Source organism: Uloborus diversus, chromosome 1 (genome assembly GCF_026930045.1).
Source record: "Uloborus diversus isolate 005 chromosome 1, Udiv.v.3.1, whole genome shotgun sequence".
NCBI classification, from domain to species: domain Eukaryota; kingdom Metazoa; phylum Arthropoda; class Arachnida; order Araneae; family Uloboridae; genus Uloborus; species Uloborus diversus.
In genome coordinates this window covers 157,090,995-157,110,818 of record NC_072731.1, presented here as the reverse complement: position 1 = coordinate 157,110,818, position 19,824 = coordinate 157,090,995, and the positions used below count along the sequence as shown (strand labels likewise).

Below are 19,824 nucleotides of genomic sequence, written 5' to 3'. Positions count from 1 at the left end.
GGTAACCAGATACTAGCCTAATCAGAAACTAGGGACCCGGCCCTTGGTGATCCCCGACTTGAAATCGGTGCAGTGTAAGTTTTATAAGAGTTTTAGTGGGAGGTGGGCAGTAGCGTGCACAGGAGGGAGAAGGGACACCTGTTGACCCGGGCCTGAGCCTCAAGGTGGCCCAATATTTTTAAAACTAGGGGTGAACATAGGGGTAAACAATGTGGAGGGGGCCCGAAGAAGTCATTTGTGACGGGCTCCAAAATTTCTGTGCACGCCCCTGGAGGAGGGCAAGTCTACCAAACTGACTAGGGACCTGGACGGCCCTGAATTGAATTGGGAAAGAGAGCAGAAAGTCCTAATTAAGGGTCTAAATTTCAAGCATGCTTTGCAGCTAATGAGAAATAGAATTGCTTTTTTTTGAATTCTTCAAATTTTCACTCGTTTAATAGTTAAAAAATTAAGAACAAAAAAGCTTTTTTATTTTCCTTTTCTGACATTAGAAATTTATAAAAAAGATAAACTTTCTTCTGTTTTACGGCACAAAACATTTCGGGTTTGGGGGGGGCGTCCCCCTCCTCTGGATACGGCCCTGCCAGCGAGTGTCCGCAGCATTGTGCGGTTCGCGTCCTGAATTAAAGGCAAAGCTTGAGTATTTAGCAATAAGTTACCGCCTTTGAGCCAGGGCTAAGGCAGAACTACGCGCAGTATACCAGACTTTCTCTTGATATGATAACCGGGCCTGTCTGGCATACTGCATGTATGATAGTTCTGCCTTAGCCCTGGCTTAGGGACGGTAACGTACTGTTAAACGTTTTTGCTTGGTTTTTATTCTTTTGAAGTTACGGGTTCGTTTAATGTAACATAACACGTTCGTTTAAATGCACAACGATACCTACACGTGCACATGTAGCTAACATTCCTAGTTTCTCAACTGCAGCAGATCCGGTGTCATTCTCAGAATTTCGATGCAAGATGGAGCTGCACCCCAGACCGAGAGAGCAGAACTAGATATCTTACGGCAAAATTTTGCTAGTGATTAGGTAACAAACTGTTATTTTCATATGAGGCGGTGAGAAGCAAAGGGATGTAAGTGGATATTTTCAAGTTTTGAGTAAAACACGTTTAAAGCTGGGGTCCTAGGAAGGCTTTCATTGAATTTATTTTCTAAACCATGCTGTATAGCATCACCAACCAGAGCTACCTGTACTATCAGTGTATGGCAACAATTGAACATTAACTACGTCACTTCCATCACTCAAAAAAGTTACAGACTAGAATTTAAAAGCCCTCGCTTAAAAAGTTTAGCTTCGATAAAATTCATAACAATAATTATTAGTTTAAGCTTTTAAAGTCAAATGATCCTAAGCTTAAAATTCTGAGTTTCATTAAACGCTCAATATTGTTTTTTTTTCCCAATATTGTTTGTTGTACGTGACAAAAGGAAAAAATACCCCACATCCGGCGCTTTTTCCTTACTAAATTTAAGTTTCACGGAGGCTCTGACTCGCTCCACTATACATTACACACAAAGACTCATTGCTAAAACATCCGGGTGAGATTGGCTTTTTCTTCTTGCTCCGCAAGCTTTCAATGTTCTGAAAATTGAAAATATTTCCAATTTAGATTTTCCACAGTGAGCAAATAAAAACCTACTCTACTTGTACTTTCGACCTCAAGCCAGCGGAAAAGAAAATTATTATCTTTTCGTTGTTATGCCGACGGTTTATCTTTCTTTGTCACCTCTCAAAAAAGGTGCATAGCACTTACCTTGCCAACGGCAATAAGGTGTGCATTTATTATTAACGGTTCTTTTTGATTTTTTTGTCCATAACTGAAACATCTCAGGAATTAGAATTGGTAAGTAACCATTGAACTTCTCTTGTAAAATATCGTTTTCTGACATCGATGTGTAACTTGTGTTAACTAAAGCGCCGTTCAGAAATTGTATCTACGTAAAGAAATGGCCTTCAAAATAAAAGATGTTGATTAAGTGCAACCTCTTTGCCATTTTGGGTTAAAAGAGAAAATCACGTTGAATTTTTTTTTATTTAACTAGCAAATGTTTGTACATGCGTTTACGCATGTACGTACATGTGTTTGATATTGTTACTCTGTTACTGTTAATAGAAAAGGACACGTTCTCTGTCCAAAAACACTGACACTTTTTAAAGGCGTGGTTTATCTTTGTCAAACCTCGCCCTCAAAAAAATCGACGAGCAAGAACTAACTTGATGACGGTCAGTTTCAAAAGTTTCTCTTCTTCTTTTTTTCTTTTTCTTAAGTTAAAATTAAAAAACCTTTCAGGCCAAAAAAACGAATTATTTTGTGAATTTTTTTGTGATTCTTGACAGAATTAACGGTTTACTGGTTACAGAGAACATTTGAGAAAATTATTATTTTCAAAATAGAAAAAAAAAGGATAAAAATAGCTTTGATATGCCAAAACAAAAAATTATTAACTTAGAAATTTGAATAATTTTTCTGAAAACCAACGTTGGAGCATTTTTAATTAAAGAACATTGTTGAAACGTTGTATTTGATTTAAAAACATTTGAAAGTCACTTATTGGAATATCTTGCTCTCTAGTTGTCTATAACTCTTGAAGCTTCTAACTGTTAATTACTTCTAAGAATTCCTGGTAAGAAATGATAGATTTTTACCTGCATAAAAATAAGAACTGTTTGATAAACAAAAGTTAAGATCTAATAATTAATAAGTTAAAATTTAAAGTTGCTGATGCCAACCTTGAAGCTTAAACGTTTGAATAATGACAAACTATTCTGTCGTGGGCAGGTAAACGCGCTTTGAATTCAACACTAGCAGTTGAAAAGTGTTGCAATTTAACGTTTTTTTTTCAGCGGAAACCAACTTAGCAAACTTGTACCATTAAGCTAACGTACATTAGGCGACAAAATGCAAAAATGCAAAAAAAAAAAAAAAGGGGGGGGGGGAAATGAAAATGAAAAATTGCAGTTACACTGAACTTTTACTGATTAAGGCAGTATTAAGCATATGTGGGGTATAACAGCATTGAGGCCACTGAAGGATTTGAATTTCAGAAAAAAAAAATTATGAGCATATTTCAAGCCTTGAAAAAATTGAAAGAGAGGCAGGTATGATCTGACAAGGGGATCTTTTAATGAATGCGGGGACTATGCTGCTAAAAAGAGTATTTCTGCATAAATACTTTTCAACATGGCATGTTTTTTGTGATGATTGAACTACTCAAAATGGTTGTCGTGACGCATCAGTTTTAATACAAAAGGAGAGAGGAGCTTCCAGACGAATGCTTCAGTCCAGATAAATTCTGTTTAAGAAATTTAAAAAGATGAACCGTCCTTATTCGCTATGCTTTATTATGTTATGCGCTAAATTTGAAGCCTGAGTTCTGTTTTGAATTGAAGAAAATGATAAAAAATTTAGATGAATTTTTAATGCATTCATCAGATTTTTTTATTCATATTGAATGATTCGAAATATTTTCTTTGATGCTTCAATAATGTATACCAAACTCTATGTCATTACTGTGAGAGTAAAGATTAGTTCAAAGAATTTTCAATCTTTTTGCTTTGCTGGTGATAGAATAAACCAACATTCTTATAGGATGTACAGCCAAAGCAACAAAATTGATTTTGTAGGTTGTCAAGCAACCATAACAACCTATTGAATAAAACAAATATTCTTATGGATATTAATACTGAAATATGTTGGTTAAAATTCTATAATGATACATGCATAATGCGACACTCAAGGTCGCTTGAGTCAAATAAGGAAAATATGACGCCATTTACATGTCCGTAGTACCTAGATCTTGTGAAACAAAAACACTAATGAAAACATATTAAAAAAGTAAATTTTCTTTCCTTAAAACCTTTTCGTGTATTTTAAAACCGAAAAGTATAATTAGCTGTCAAGGCAGTTCATAATTATTTATACGTTTACTTTTAGCAACCAGAGCTGTAACATTCATTTTACAAATTTGACATTAATCAAGTGATTTTTACATTTGAAAAATTATCATAAATAGAACATTCAAAGCGTCATTTTTCTGTTCTTCGTCTGATTTTTATGACAAAATATTTTTCTACTTCAGTATTAGTTACGCATATTTCTGCCTTACAATAATTGCTGAATTTGGTAATGAAATTTGAGCAGTAAAGAAGTTACCACCAATAAGTTACACTGCGCAGAATGAAAAATGCTTCAGACACTTTTCCTCCTGATTCGTATGTAAAATGATCTCTACTGAATCCATGCTTAGCCTCCGTTATCCCCTATCATTCAACACTTTTTTAGAGATAGCTCTCCCTTTTTCTTCAGTTTTCATCTGCTTCACAGCTATTATTTTGATTTGGAAGGAAAGAGAGCATAATATTAACCATTTAACGTTCTGCAGATCTAGGGAGATGAAAATTTTTGTATCACGGAGGAAGACTCAAGGGGTAGCCCCCCGCCCCCCTAAATTATTTACAAAATCATTAAAAAATATATTCTTTTCTGTGAAGATTTTTTCACATTTTTTTTATTTAAGCAATAAATGAACTGCTTATTTACCACATCTGAGCGTTTTTGATGTTCCTATGATTTTTGAACCCGGGGCCTCGGCAGCACCACCGTCTACTGACCCCTGCATGTGCTGCCCCTCTAGTCTTGGGCATTCACCCGCTGGACTCTTCACCGGAATCCCATCCCCCAGGACTTTGGAGTCCATGACCTGCACACACGCACGCCTAAACATACACATACACACACGCCTTTAATGTTACGATGTTACCCCAGGATCCCTGGCTCCAACAACTTCATGCACACATACACAAACATACAGCTACATACTCACGCCTACACACATACGCACGTGCGCACACGCCACCGCCTAGAAAGAGGCACATGCTCGAGGCCTCTGGACCGGAGGACATGGACGCCAGCACCCAGAAGGAGAGAGATGATCACGGAAGTTTGTCATGTGCTTGATGCTGTTTTGGTCTAAAGAGGATTATGCAAAATCGAGAGTGTTGGGCATAAATAAAGTCGGTTTCGAGAGACAGGAGCTGTTTGTAGAAACAGTAAACCCCACGAGTAGGATCCTAACGCAACTCGTGATTGCAAAAAAACATAATTTAAATTCTAGATGTCACAATTTAAATTATTATTATTACTATTATTATCATAATTACTTTTATTTATCTATTTATTTATTTTTATTTACTGGCATATTTATTTATATTTGGCGGAATAAAAATTAGCTTTTTAAATGTTAACTAGCTGCGTCGCCCGGCTTTGCACGGTCTACTTCGAAAATAAAAGTTATGTCAAGTGACGCCTGTTCAACCCTCAGGATTGGACAAAAAGAAAAGAAAAAAAAATCAGTGAAATTTTGCAGCAGATTGCGGAAAATCCCCAAAAAGTAAACATTTTAAATCCCCTGATTACAGGAAAAGCCTCAAAACAAAAACAAGAATTTTACCTGTTCATATTCGAGAAAAAAAATGGCAACAGATCTTTCATCTCAATGATTTTCTTCACGCTGTAAATTTTAATAAAAGCGTTGTTGCCTAAAGTTGAGATGAAGCACTGAATAATAATTTGAATGGAGGAAAGCCTTCGAAAAATATGGATTTTATTTTGAAATCTAAGAGTCATAATTAATAATTTTTAATTGATATCTCCGCTAATTATTATCGGAGGATTATGTTAAATAGCCAAACATGAAGACGGGAGGATTACGAATCCATCGATACCTGGTTCGATGGTCAGTTCACTGTCGTTCGGGAGAAGAAGCTTGGACATAGATAGATAGATAGATACTCAGATTTTATATGTATAAGATGCTAAAACTTGATCAATTTGGAAGTTATTTCATTACTGTTTAAGGGAAATGTGTCAATGGGGTCTCCCTCTTTTGTTTTCGACTTTACTTTACATTCATTTCGAAAAATCTTTTACCTTCGCATACGACAACAAAAAGTTTACGAAATGAAAGGAAGCAAAATATTATTTCCTATCATTAGTTTCAACGAGAAAATGAAGATTTACAAACAGTTTCAAAAAACGCATCAGAAAAAGTAAAACGCAAAGCAACAAACAATCTACAAAATCGTAAGCTACGGTATGTATTACAGGAGATTTTTTTTTACAGGAACCGTAAATATAACTGGCTGAAGGATAGGGACTACTCCCAACCCGTGGCTGGTCCCTTAATCCAGAAAATTCAAGGCGTCTTTCTGGGAGAATCTTTGTCAAGCACATGGTCTACTGATTCTTGTATCCAATGATAAGATTGGACCTTGGTGCTTTGCATTTCGAAATTTTAAAATTTTCTTATCTTCAAACATTTTTTTACAAACAATAAGTACGCTAGGTGTTAAAAAAAGGTGCTCTTTTTTAAACCAACCTATCCTAAAAAAGATGGCTGTTATCTCATATGCCCTAAAGGCAAGACTTACTAAAAACGTGCTTCTTAATTATCTTAAGATTCCCTCTTTTTAGATAGCAATATGAAAGCAGTTTAAGCTAGTAATGAGAACCTGGGGAAAAAAAATTATAAATATTTCAGATGCCTCTTAAAAGTTTTGCAGCTCGGGCTCCGGTATCAGAATGGTATAAGTTACAACAGCAGCACTTGAAAGAATGGATAAAACTGGTCTCTGATATATTATGTCAGTTGGCACTGTCTTCAGCTCAGGTCACCAGTTTTCGCCAGCTCAAACCCTCACTTAGAAAGGGGTGCCCAAATTCATATCTTGCCGATCCTTACGCCTTTTCCTCTATAATTTATTGATAAATTTACGCCAATTTTCCTTCATGTAGGGAAGACCGGGGCACGTTTACGCATGGGGTACATTTATGCAGTGCCCTTTTTTCAAAACAAATAATAACTGGAGAGCCAACAGTCATAACAGATTGATGCTGCTTTCTAGCATATATTCTCACAAGTTTTTGAGCATCAGTCGAGCTTCGGTCTAGCATGCAGAAATAACAATCTGTTTTCTGCCGTTGAGTAAGTTTTCTGTTGAACGTTTTGAAGCTTATTGTGAATAAATAACACTTAGTAATAAAAGAAAAAATACATAAAAATTAGCGGAATTTTATTTTATTTTATTTTATTTTATTTATTTATTTATTTATTTATTTTTTTTTTTTTTTTGAGAATTGAACTTGTATGAACTGAAATGTTATTAATTTTTTTTTCACGTTAAAAATAAATCCAAACTTGGCAACGGGGCAAGTTTACGCGTTGACGTCGGAGCACCTTTGTACACATTCTTCCGGTGTCTTCCTTCTAAATGTGCTCTGACGTTTTTTTCATTCTGAAGTGTTTCAAACCTTTTTAGTATTTTCTGGCTATTCAGTTTTTAAAATCACCATTTATTATTTTTAATTGAGCTACAAATTCATCTTATAGATTACGATCATGTAGTGCTGCCTTCATACCCATTCACAGTTTTTGCTTTATACACTATTCAGTCATGGAGTGATATTCACTCCATGCAGTGAATATCACGCAATCTGTAATACATTTGCTTTATTTTAACGATGGTAAGACATTATGTTCAAAACACTAACAGAACCACGTAAGGTGTCAAAATAAATATTCGTAACGTGCCCCGTGTCCGGGGTAAGTTTAAGCAACCGATTTGGGCTTAAAAATATTTTTTTCAACGGTTGAAAACACAGACTGAGCAATAGCTGAATATACCAATTTTGACTCCATTAACTGCTTCATAAAATCGCCATGTCTAAAATTTCCTAAATTAAAGCATAAAAATTAGAAAATTCATTGAAAAAAAATCCGCGTAAACGTGCCTCGTTCTACCCTACTATCTTTGGGTATCAAAAGTTATTATCTTTCTATTTCTTATTTTTATGGACTTATTTTACTTTCTATAGAGTTACTTTTCTTTCTATTGTCTATTATTATTGTAATTGTTAAGTAACTTGAGTTTAACTTGCTATTATTCAACTTCTTTCAGACGTTCAAAACACTTTCAGAAAGAAAAAATGATTCATCAACTTCTACTAACTTGTAAGTAAATTTAAGTTTATTTTAAATTTCTGGATCTGTATGAAAATGTTTTAAATAGTTGTTTTGTTGTTTCACGCATTAACTATAATCTGTAATTACTGGAGACTAATTCCCAAGTTTCGGAATAAATCCCAAAAAAAAAATCCCTTTGAGAAAAAATCCCAAGTTTTTGCTGTAAATTTTACAAACTTATGCTTCTAACTATTGCTGTGAATATCATTCCATATTGCTGTAAATTTCACAAGGTGCTGTTTTGAACCAAAAAATAAAATAAATAAATAAATAAGTAAACGTACTGGGTACTACCGCTTCACCTCCATTACATATGACGTAAATTTTGTTCGTAAAAACTTACACGAAAGAATTTCCTGTGAAGGAAAATAGTGAGCTTCGTCGATCTGAACACTCCCTAATGGGAACACCCCGATATTCTGAACATGTTGATATCCCGACGAAACTCCGTAGACAACATAGGCTGACCTCTCTGTACTCTGAACACCCTATAATATGAACACTCTAGTATTATGAGTGCTATTTTCATTCCCCTTCAATAATTATTGAAGAATGTACTGAACATGTTCACAATCAGTACTTGGGAATTCCTATAAACCAAATTGGAAAACCTGAAACACTTTCACAATTTTATCACAATGATTGAAGAGTGTTAAGAAGACGAAGAGATAAAACAAATAAAAATTATTTTTGCGAATATTGCTACAATGCATAAAATCATTCAGCATGAGAAATATGCGCCTGAAGTTTCTGCCACTGAATTGTCAGCTTCAAGAATACAACCATTGTATCAAGAAGTATTCAAGACCTTTAAAATACCATTACTTACAAACAATATGCGGCTGATAATGAACTGAAAACATTTTCACTTCAACCATTGGTTGATAACTCGTACCTTCCACGAGAATTCACAATGCAAAAGCAAATTAACGCTTTTTTGCAGGTGTTGTATCGATATAACTGTATTGTAATATATTAAAGTTGCGCAAAACTTTTTAAATTAAGAAAGAAAGAAAGAAATGCACTGGTATAGCTCACTTGGCAAAGTTTTGAACATAGTTCGTTAACACAACAGAATACATATGCATGCATTTTCAGTCTCCCTATATAATGAACACTCCCATAATCTGAACACTTTTGCTCGGTCCCATGACTATTCAAAACAGAGAGAGTTCACTGCATGTAGAGGAGACCGGGGTTAGTTGTGCCAGGAGCAAGTTGTGCCATCAAGCCTGCTGACTAAGCCAATAGGTTTCAAGAGCTGTCGCTTCATCTGAGTGAGCAGGTTGATGGTCTCAGTATCTTGTGTAAGTTTCTAAGTATAGCTTTTGACTGTTTTCAAGATGAAAATATTTACCGTGTTTTCTACAGCAAAAGTAGATTTTGTGACCTGCGTTGGAATTGTCATTGTCACTAAGGATACTGAGGCGTGAAAACTTTCCTAACATTACTGAAATATATGTTTCTTGCTGTTTTTCTATGTATTTCATTTGTTGATTATGATACTATTTCGGAAACTATTGAGAAAAGTTAAAAATGGCGTAACACGGGGCTAGTAGTGACAAAGTCAAGGAGACACATTGTGACAGCGTCACTACTTGCCCTGATCCGTTATCTGACAGAGATGTCAACGTTGATGACCAAAAATGATGGTGAAAATATTAAATACGAAGCTGTCATCAAACCCAGCACTTCAGCAATAAATTTAGTCAATGCTGGTAAGAATGCAGAGCAGTCTTCAGAAGTGAGAAATATCATTAAATTCAATGAGTCTATGACAGTTGACATTACAGCGGTACGTTTTATGGAAAGCAACCGCCACCTAAAGCTGGAAATCGAAATTGCAAGCACTCCGTTCGTAAATGTTTTAAAACCTGTCATTCTAACAATCGCACCTAAAGAGAAAGTTCGAGCAGAACAAAGAACAAGAGAACGCAAGAAACAAATTGGAGAAGAAAAAGCAAAATTTAAACTGTACGAAAATGTCAGAAAAAGCTCAAAAACTTACACGAACGGAATTTTAAGAAATGAAGAAAAAGATTCGGATAGCTCTGAATATGAAAATAAATTGATTATGTCTAGTTTACTTGGAACAGTTAAAGTTTTTAGACCCATAGAAGACTGGGTACAATGCATGACACTTAAAAACTGGTCTCGTGTCCAATGTAAAAAAAAATACTTATTTTATTTGCATTAACAGGACATCGGATTTTGAAACAAGCGATGATAATGAGCGATTACAAAAATAGGTAGGCCTGTAGGATACGAACCAACTAATTGTACCGAGACAAAGACTAATATGGCTAAAGATTATTGTTGGTTTACGTTTTATCTTTCCTAATTAACAGAGTTTTAATGTGTCTTTAAAATAGTTCACAAAGGTTAATAATTCAACTATTTTATTTTCATTTTTTTAAAGTATTATTAAAAACATGAAGGTATTATTTTCTGTGTTATTTTTTTCATTCTTAAAATATCCCATTTAATTTCATTCCTTACTTAATTTGTACATGTTGCAACGTATTTGTACTCGTTTTTTGTGTGTCACAATGTGCCTCAAGCATGTCACTACTAGCCCCGCTACGGGGCAAGTGGAGACAAACTTAGAGGCTACGAAAATTCTATTTTATGTCATTAAAAACGTTTAAAATGTTGGTAATTGTTTTTTAAATATATTGATCAAGTTTTACTCTAGTGATATGATGCATTAAATATTTCACATCAGTTCAAATCTCACAGTAATATCAAAAATGAGAAAAAAAAATATCAAAAATGACACCGGTCTCCCTAGAGATCCTAAAAACGGAGAAATTGGACAACGGCGAGCCGCTGTCCGCCATGTTTAGTACAAGTTTTGTTAGCTCGAAATGCTGCGCTGTGTGATTTTCTAGATTTCCCACGGAATATAGGACATGAAATCTTTGAAGAATAGACTAGTTTTTCTTCTCCTTGTATTTTCTTCAAACGGAGTGAGCCCCAAGTCTGGAAATCCGGTGCCAATCGTTTCGTATCGTCATAGCGCTTACAAAGAAAAAAAATTTTCTCAAAAATTTTTTCATAAAGATAGAAAACAAATATATTTGTGATCTGAACATTTCATTTCATAATATCATAACTAGCTTCTAATTTTTTCCATACAATGTACAGTGATATTTGGGGCAGAAGATGCATTATGGTCTACAGGGAGTGAGCATTTTGGACATAAGATGGCCGCCGCTCTGAAGTTGTCCAATCTCTCTGTATTTAGGATCTCTAGGTCTCCCCTACTTCCGATAGGCTGTGGTGGCTTGATCGGTAAGGCATCGGACTCGTGACCGGAGGGTTTCCGGGTTCGAACCTGGTCGGTCGAAGTTCCACCGTCTTTGGGTGATGTTAAATCTGCTCGTGATCACAAAGTTTTCCAAGTGAAACGATACCTGTGTGGGTATTAGACCAGGGATTGTTCGGTTTTTGGTCAGGATCAAAAAATCAGAGCTGTCTTCAGGGTCCCATTCAACTGGTTAAACCACAAATAGTAGTAAGTAGAGGGGACCCTAGAGTGAAAAGTGTATGCACATTCCGAGAGAGGGTGAGAGTCAAACCCATCATCTCATACCACTTGGCATACCACCGAAAGGCCTCTATAGCACAGATGACGCCATTAGTATTTACTCATGCTAGTACGATTTTGCAGCACGAAATGCTCACAGATATGTTTACTGTTGCGGTGATTGAAAAAATACAGCAAAATTCACTGCGAAAAATACAGAATTTAAAAAAAAACTAATTAGTTAATTTTAAATAGTTTTACACAACTTACTTAAGCTGTAAAAAAATTTCGAAACGATTTTACGTCTTTTCAATCTGCCTTTGCCCCTCATTTTATGTTTTTTTTCCGCCACGTCCCAATTTTTACGTACAATAACAGTGCTAATTTAACCCAGATTGTAAGTTCGATATTTATGGAATTTCTGGCGGTTTACGTTTTTCCTGGAAAATAAAAAAAGGAAAAAATGTTCTAAATTAAGCAATATTTTTCCTTTTGTGCTTTTTCAAGGCTAATCAAAGTTGCTGAAAGTTAGTTATGAAAATAGAAATGGATTCCACAGACTCCTGTAAAGTATTTTAATTCTGTAAGATGCTGTAGTCACTTCGAACTCAATGACTAAAAAACAATACAATATTACAGACTATTTTTAACCTAAACGTAAGGATTGCAACTGAATGTGTTAAAATGATCTTAAAATTATATGTATAATAATGTTCCTTTTTTTACTAATAATAAAACTGGAAGTCTGTATGTCTGGGTATCTGGATCTCTGGATGTCTGTTACGCGCATAGCACCTAGATCGTTCTTGCCAATTTTCATGAAAATTGGCACAAAATTAGTTCGTAGCATAGGGGTGTGGCGGATTGAAGTGATTTTTCGAAAGTTACATTTAGTTCTTTTTCTATTCCAATATTAAGAACATTTTACCTAGCAATTTATCATAATATGAACAGGTAAATTACCACAACGTGGGCGAGCAAATTACCATAACGTGGACTAGCGAATTGCCATAACATGGGCAAGCAAATTAAGACAGCAAATTGACGAGAAATTAATCATCCATCATTTGTAAATATACTGGCGAACCAAATAAGCTACTGATTTTCTACTACGGGCAAAGCAGCGCCGGTACCGCTGGTATAAAATAAAAATATTACATACCTTTAGAAAGAATCATCTTTACTTTCTTTAGTTTTTTCTTAAATATTTTCTTTTAATGTATTTCCCGTATTTTACGTTTTTCAAATCCAGTCCCCTGAGAAAAGTATAACGGAGTTTCACTGTATTAGATTTAGATTAATATCGTCTTTCATTGTATAATATCCGTTATGCTTTGACGTAGGTTTACTTTTGGTATCTCCATCATGGTGCGGCCTGACTCCTCCAGAGTTTTACCACTCTCGTCGAAAACTCGTGCTTCCAGAATGATGAAGAAACAGGGGCTTTGAAGATCAATGGCCAGAAATATCCCCTTGCCAGTACGCTGGAGAATTTTATTGCCTTGGCGGAAAAGTTTGAGATGGAAAACGAAGGAATTGGGTTGAAAAATGAACTATTTTATTTCATTAGGAGGTAATTAATGCATTTTACACTGAATATAGACATTCGTATATTTTTATTTAAACTTTTAACATTTTATTTAGATTTTTTCCGTCGTTGTATGTTACTAACTTTCAAATATTATGATATTTCTAATGATACATCTGCACCAGGGGTGCCCACAGAGGGGGATTATGGCTCAAGTTGCGCCATCAAATTTTTTTTGGTGGGGGGGGGGGGATTTTTTATTTTTTTTTTAATTTTTCTATTTAAGTTTATTTATTGATTTATTTTTGATTCAAGTTATTTATTTTATTTTATTTTATTCAGTTTATATTTCATTTCATTTATTTATTTAGTTTGTATGTGTGTGTGTGTTTGTCATTGGCGTATCACAGAACTTTTCTAATAAAATAATGATGGTAATAATGATTAAAAATAAATAAATAAATAAATGTTTAAAAAATAAATTAACATATTTAAAAAAAATAAAAAATAAAAAAGGGGGGAAAGAGGGTTGAGAAAAATTTGGGGAGGGGGGAATTTTGCGTCATTGAACTTGGGGGGGGGGGGAATGGGCACCTCTGATCTTTCAGACGAAGATCCCGGTCAAACACTCCAGATGACTCGAATAAACCTGAAATCTTAAGCTTTCTCCAATAGACGGGGAACCCAAAGTGCTTTTGGAGATTTACTCTAGCGTGTCAGATGAACATAGGGGGGATACCTCGATCAAATTTAAGCTTTTTATGTTGGGGGTTGAGTCCAGGACAGCCCGTCTGATTAGTGAAAAAAAAAAATTCATCGTTAGAAATACTGAAGCGCGTGATATTAAAATAAGGTGGGTTAATTACTCGTTCAAAAGTGTACATTTAAAAAATCCGACGATTTGAGCGTAACGTATGAGATTTCCTCTTGACGATTTTAATCGCAATTCAAGCTGAATGAATGAGAAATAAGTCGAATTCAAAGGTTAAACATATTTACACGCATCAAATCAAAAGTTATCCCATAATGATTGACACTATTGAGAAGAAACTGATAGTTGAGTACATCTGATCTATGATTGGCACCTCTAATTCGTTGAAGGCAGCAAAAGTGTTGTAGCTTCAGATTTAGCGAAAAGCTTCATAAGCTACTTCTTCTTGTGGCGAAACTTCATGATGGCTAATGATATAAGGATTTCATGCATCTTCTTCACAAATGAGTCTTGCGGCTAAGACTCATTTGATTCTTCTTAAACCAGTGATACCCAATCTTTTTCTACTAGTTGACCGCGCCTTATGCTAAGATCAATTTCGTGGGCCTGAACATATAAAAAATTAAAATATATTTAACTCTTTTATGGGAAAAATCGAAAAAGAAGAAAAAAAATACAAATCAAGGATTGTTATCAATACTGTACACGCATATTTTACTGAAACGAAATTTCCAACTGTTTTTTAGAATTTAATTTTTGGATTATTTGCCGTATAATTTGCATAAATCATTCGTAATACCAAATGAAGATGATTGGTTGTTTTGGAGGCTATAAAATATCCTTTTTTTTTATTTGTAACATTGAAAATATCAAAGAGCTACATGGATCAGCTTCGCGGATCAGCTTGCGCGCCGTCGGTCCGGCATTACTGTCTTAAACAATCAATCAGGAAACAGTTTTGGGCTTACCTAATTCTTTCGACTTGTTTCATATTGTTCTACCACCAAAAATCATCAATTATCGTAATGTCACATGAAAGTAAACAATAGAATATATTGTAAAACTATTTGCACTTTGTGACTCTTTTTTACTTCCTTTTCCAAAAAAGGAAGTATTGTATTTTTTTTCGACTTTTCTCGTGACGTCCTTATGTACGTAATACGTATGTATGTGCGTATGTGTGGATGTGCGTATGTGCGGAAGTGCGTATGTGCGGATGTATGTCGCATAACTCAAGAACGGTATGTCCTAGAAAGTTGAAATTTGGTACGTAGACTGCTGGTGGGGCCTAATTGTGCACCTCCATTTTTGGTTGCATTCGGGTGTTTCTAAAGGCGTCTTTTGCCCCTTTTTTGGGGGAAATCATTGTTAATCTCGATGTATACTCAAGTGGTGTTATAATTTGGCGGACACGTGGCGATATATTGCCAGTCTTTTGGTCGCCAAAATTTGCCGAATTTTTTTTTTAATCTGGTTTCAATTTGGTTACTGGTGGTGATATTTAGAGAGCAATCTATTGAATCACATTAAAATCGCCAATAATGGGAAAATGACATTATCATTGGAGTAAAAGGAAGTCATGTGATGCACACATCAGCTCGTTTAATTTAAGTGTTCTAATTTTGTTCTTTATTTAGATTCATTTTTGACAATATCCAGTTTGGGAAGTTTGGCATTACGACATGGAAGCCGCTAAATACAGATTATAGTAACGTAGATGATCTTTGGGAGCCAGACGAAGACTTTCGGAAGCAAACTCCACAAGTGAGAGATCCTTTCACCGAAGACGAGAAATGCAGTCTTTTCTTCATGCTGTCTCATTCTGTAATCGAAGCAGCTAAATCTGTCGCTCAGCCATCGTACGGTCAAAGATCTGCCTCCAATCTCATGAAAATACAGCGATCCTACACAAATGCGACGTAAGTTTCTTTCCAACTGCACTGTTAAAACCATTGAGAAGGAATACTAATGGAGGGAGCCATAGCAAATGTCTCAGTGAAATAAGCTTGGAACCCAATGTTTCCCAGGTCAGGTGACTTGTTTGACTGGGAAGTTGTCGCGTTTTGGCACGCAATCGCTCTTTTGACATTAAATATTTTTTCAAACGACGCGACGGCGCTTATTATGAAGTCGGGGCTACAAATCAGAGCAACTCCGGCTCCAACTCTTTTACCGCATAATAATAAATAAATAAATAAATAACGGATACAAATACAGGCCTATCATTCAAACTCCTTCTCCCCACTTCTTTCCGGATTTTAAAATATAATGTAATTGCATTTTCCACGTATTTTGATGTTTATTCCGTGAAATGACGGGCATGTACAAATAGTTTAACGTGTTCTGTTATTGACTGAATATTTATGGATTCATATGTATTGTAATCAATGTTTTGAAATGATTTCATACGCAGGCATACTAGTATTTAAATTGAAGCATAAAAGTAGCAAATCTTTATTCTTGCGCATCTGCTGTTCACAAGAGCTTGGCGAGAAGATACTCGCCAACAAAGCAAATGTGCACAAAATGCTTAAGAGCCGTTAAAATAATTACTAGTTAAGTAAAAAGTGGTTTTATGGAACTAAAATGTTATTTGCACTCAAGATATACAATATTTTATAACTTTTATAGGTAAAATAAGTACAAAAATTTAAAAATTATAGGCAACTGTGGAATATGTACTCGTTGAATGCATATAAATGTTATTTTTTCTTTATTTAGAAGTAAAAAACACTCGTACATGCTAGGGAAATAGACAACAAAACTGGATTAAAATTTAACATTTGTTGGACAAATCTTCAAAACCTTGCATAAGTACAGGCATTTAATTATGGTGTAACATTTAGGGCTTTCCAACAGGCTTAATGTTTTTAAAGTTTAGGCAGGATCCGCTGTAGGAAGCAGTAAAAAGGTGCTATTTTTCTCTCCTAGGGTTCCATCGTACACCCACGGTGCACGTTGGGTTAAGGGTGCCAGTTTTTCACCCAAGCTAAGGGTGAAATTTTGGCTCCCTATTGGCTGCCGCTGGTGCTACAAACGTTTCACCCCTGCAAGATGCCAAACGCAACCTGTAGTTCTCACAGTGTGTCATAAATTTACACCAAAGCAATCTTTCGTATTCATTGCAATAATTTAAATACTGTCAAACTCGTTTATAATGACCACGATATTTGCTCGTTATAAACGAGTACTCGTAAAAAATGGGTTTGTGAAAAAAATCAGTTATTTTTCTATTTTTTTGTACAGTATCAAAGAAGTTGGTTATTTGCTTTGAACTATCTTATTGTCTCTTTTTTTGTTGTTTTCGAGGAACGCGTTGCCTGAAAAACATCGTAATTTGCATCCGTGGCTTCAAAATAGTTTGAAGTTTTTCTGCACTTCAAAAGTCGTGTTTAGTATTTCGAGAGCTGTTGTTCTAAGGATTTGTCTTTTTTACAACTTTCGGCTAGTCAAAATGCTTATGGAGTTTTTCAAAAATTGGATAATCTTTTGTGTCAAAATCAGCAGAACTTTTACGAAATGCCGAAACATTGCTCGCTTTAAACGGGGTTCACTCGTTAAAAGCGAGTTGTGTTCCCAAAGACTTAACATCGTACTAACCAAATCTGTCTTATTTCTTAGCTAAATCCGAGTTCTCGTTAAATCAGGGGTCCTTATAAGCGAGTTTGACTGTACTATCGCAATTACTTGCATTTGCAAATTTCATAAGTTCATCAAAGCCCGGATGCATTAGAAAGCGGTTAGACTCTGTTTATAAAGTAGGACAGATCAATATTTTACCGAAAATAAAAGATTTTTTTAATTTACTTTAACTCTTTTATGAGCACAATATTTTGAAAATTATATTTTAATTAATTGAACATATAAATATTTTAATTAAGGCAGTGCAAAGCAAAGTGAAGTATTTGGTTTTGAGTAAAAACTTATGAAACTTCGCTTTGTCACTTTCGCATAGTTCAAATACACATTCTTAGTCACGTTCGCGTAGTCACCTGCTTGGGTGACGATTGCCATTTCTTAGACCAAGAGAGATAAGAGTCCTACCATTTGTAGTACTAGAAGTCTTCATTTTTAAATTTTGAAAACTTACTCTTTTGCTTCTATGTGCTTCCTAATGGTAAATTTTCATAATATATCCTCTCTTTTTTTTACACTTTTTTTGTGCTTTTGCATTGAAGAATTTAAAAAAAAAACTGTAGAAGAACGCTGCAATTTTTTATAAAGTCTTTCCATGTGAAGTGACCTGATGGTCGCCACCAGACCAACTACGACTTGATGAAATTTTATAGAGGTGCCGAGATGCCTTTGAAACTGACCTATGCATGTTCCAAGATCTAAATTCTGAGGATCTAGGATCTCCCAAACAAAAGTGCTCCAAAATTGCGGATCAGCTTTGTGAAACGAATTGCTATGTTTAAGCTTAAGTTGCAGCAAATGTTATCACATTGGAATATTAAGTAAACAGAAAAATATTTTGTTAATGAATCAGACAGATAACACAGGCAAAACAAAATATTTTCCAGTATCTATTTCATTTAGTTTGCAAAACTAACTTTTTAGAAGAAGAATAAAAAAGAATTTTAAACTAGTAACAGTCCTAAATCACAATTAACAGCTTTCCATGGCAATCGTAATCCCTTATATATTGTGGAATGAGCCTTTCTCGTGAAACCATACCGTATTTTAAACTCATTTTCATATCCTTATTTGAAAGAACACAATCAAAAAAAAAAATCTATTTTGATAGGACAAAATATGTTCTTCTAATGGTGCTAACAAGGAGAAGATTCAAGGTGACAAACTTGAGCTGCAGCTAATTAAAAATGGACTATTTTTTCACAAGAAGTAATTTGATAGCCAATTTGGATGACAACACCTTTTACAAAATCAATATTTACCCTCTGCAACTGTAACACGTTTAAAACAAGTATTTAAGTATTTTGATAGTAAAATTGCGAACTACGAGCTTTTGAATTTGTTTGGTTCCGAATTTAGATATAGAATAGAGACATTAGAATAGAGATATTTTTTTTCTGCAATTGTAGCCTAAACATGGCAACTCGTCTTTCAGAGCTGGTTTGCTTTTTTGGAGCATTTTTGGGGGATATCCCAGATAATCAGTACTTGGATCTTGAAAACTTGCATAGATTAACTTCAAAGGCATCTCTGCAGCTCGTCCAATTCGGAGATGATCGTGTTAAGAAGATTTAAAAAATTAGGTCAGTTGACGTGAAATACCTCAATAGGTAGGTCATTAATTTAGTAACAAGTTTTCTTCTCATTTAATTTAGATGAATCAAAAAAACCCGTTTGGCATCGGTCATACATTTTTTTTTTGGATTTCAATGTGGCAGCAAATGGGGCAGCTTAATAAAATGCATTCTTAAGTTCAATGATGAATTCGTACTGTTTACTGTTGTCCATTTTCCACGAGAAGGCACTTGAGTCTTCCTTCGTCACGTGATATCCGATGATTCTATTTCGCTGTAGTCGGCAGAAGGTATTATCGGATCATAGTATTTTGTTGTAAAAGCAGCAATCTTTAAAATGTAAGAATAACTAAAATGTCAACAGACAAGTGAAGCAAATGATGTAAAGGACACTAAGATATTTTTGCACGTTAAAATGCACGTCCAAGTTAAGGCTGTCTGGTTGTCTCATTTAGAAACGCGAGGATTGCTTACTGATCACCTCCGTGTAAAATGGAACTCTGCGTTCGAGGAGGCGGGGCGAAGTGCCTTCTCGTAAAACACGAACAATATTTTTCTTCATCGTATACCCATCGAATGACCATTGCCCAGATTTTTTCTACAAGTTTAAATTAGGGATTTTGCCTGGCCGTAACAAAACTCGAACACCTGAAACAAATCCACATTTTCACAACATTTGCAATGTAAATGAACCGTCTTGTTGCAATATAGAAACTTTTCCAACTAAGTATGAAGAATAAGAAAGAAGTTCAAATTCTTTAGCGTTTGCGGGTTTTTTTACCACTGAATAGCACTAATTCTTCCTCCAATGTTAATTGC

At 35.0% G+C, this 19,824-nt stretch overlaps 1 protein-coding gene across 1 annotated transcript in view; it reads left to right on the top strand.

Annotated features, from left to right (window-relative positions):
* Positions 1 to 1,747: 1,747 nt before the first annotated feature.
* Positions 1,748 to 19,824, top strand: part of LOC129222415 (uncharacterized) — a 63,830-nt gene continuing 45,753 nt past the window's right edge. The window contains exons 1-4 of the mRNA XM_054856928.1: positions 1,748 to 1,848; positions 7,962 to 8,014; positions 12,899 to 13,128; positions 15,433 to 15,714. Coding sequence (XP_054712903.1) covers positions 13,076 to 13,128; positions 15,433 to 15,714 — 335 coding nt within the window. The 5' untranslated portion in view covers positions 1,748 to 1,848; positions 7,962 to 8,014; positions 12,899 to 13,075. The remainder of the gene's footprint in view (positions 1,849 to 7,961; positions 8,015 to 12,898; positions 13,129 to 15,432; positions 15,715 to 19,824) is intronic.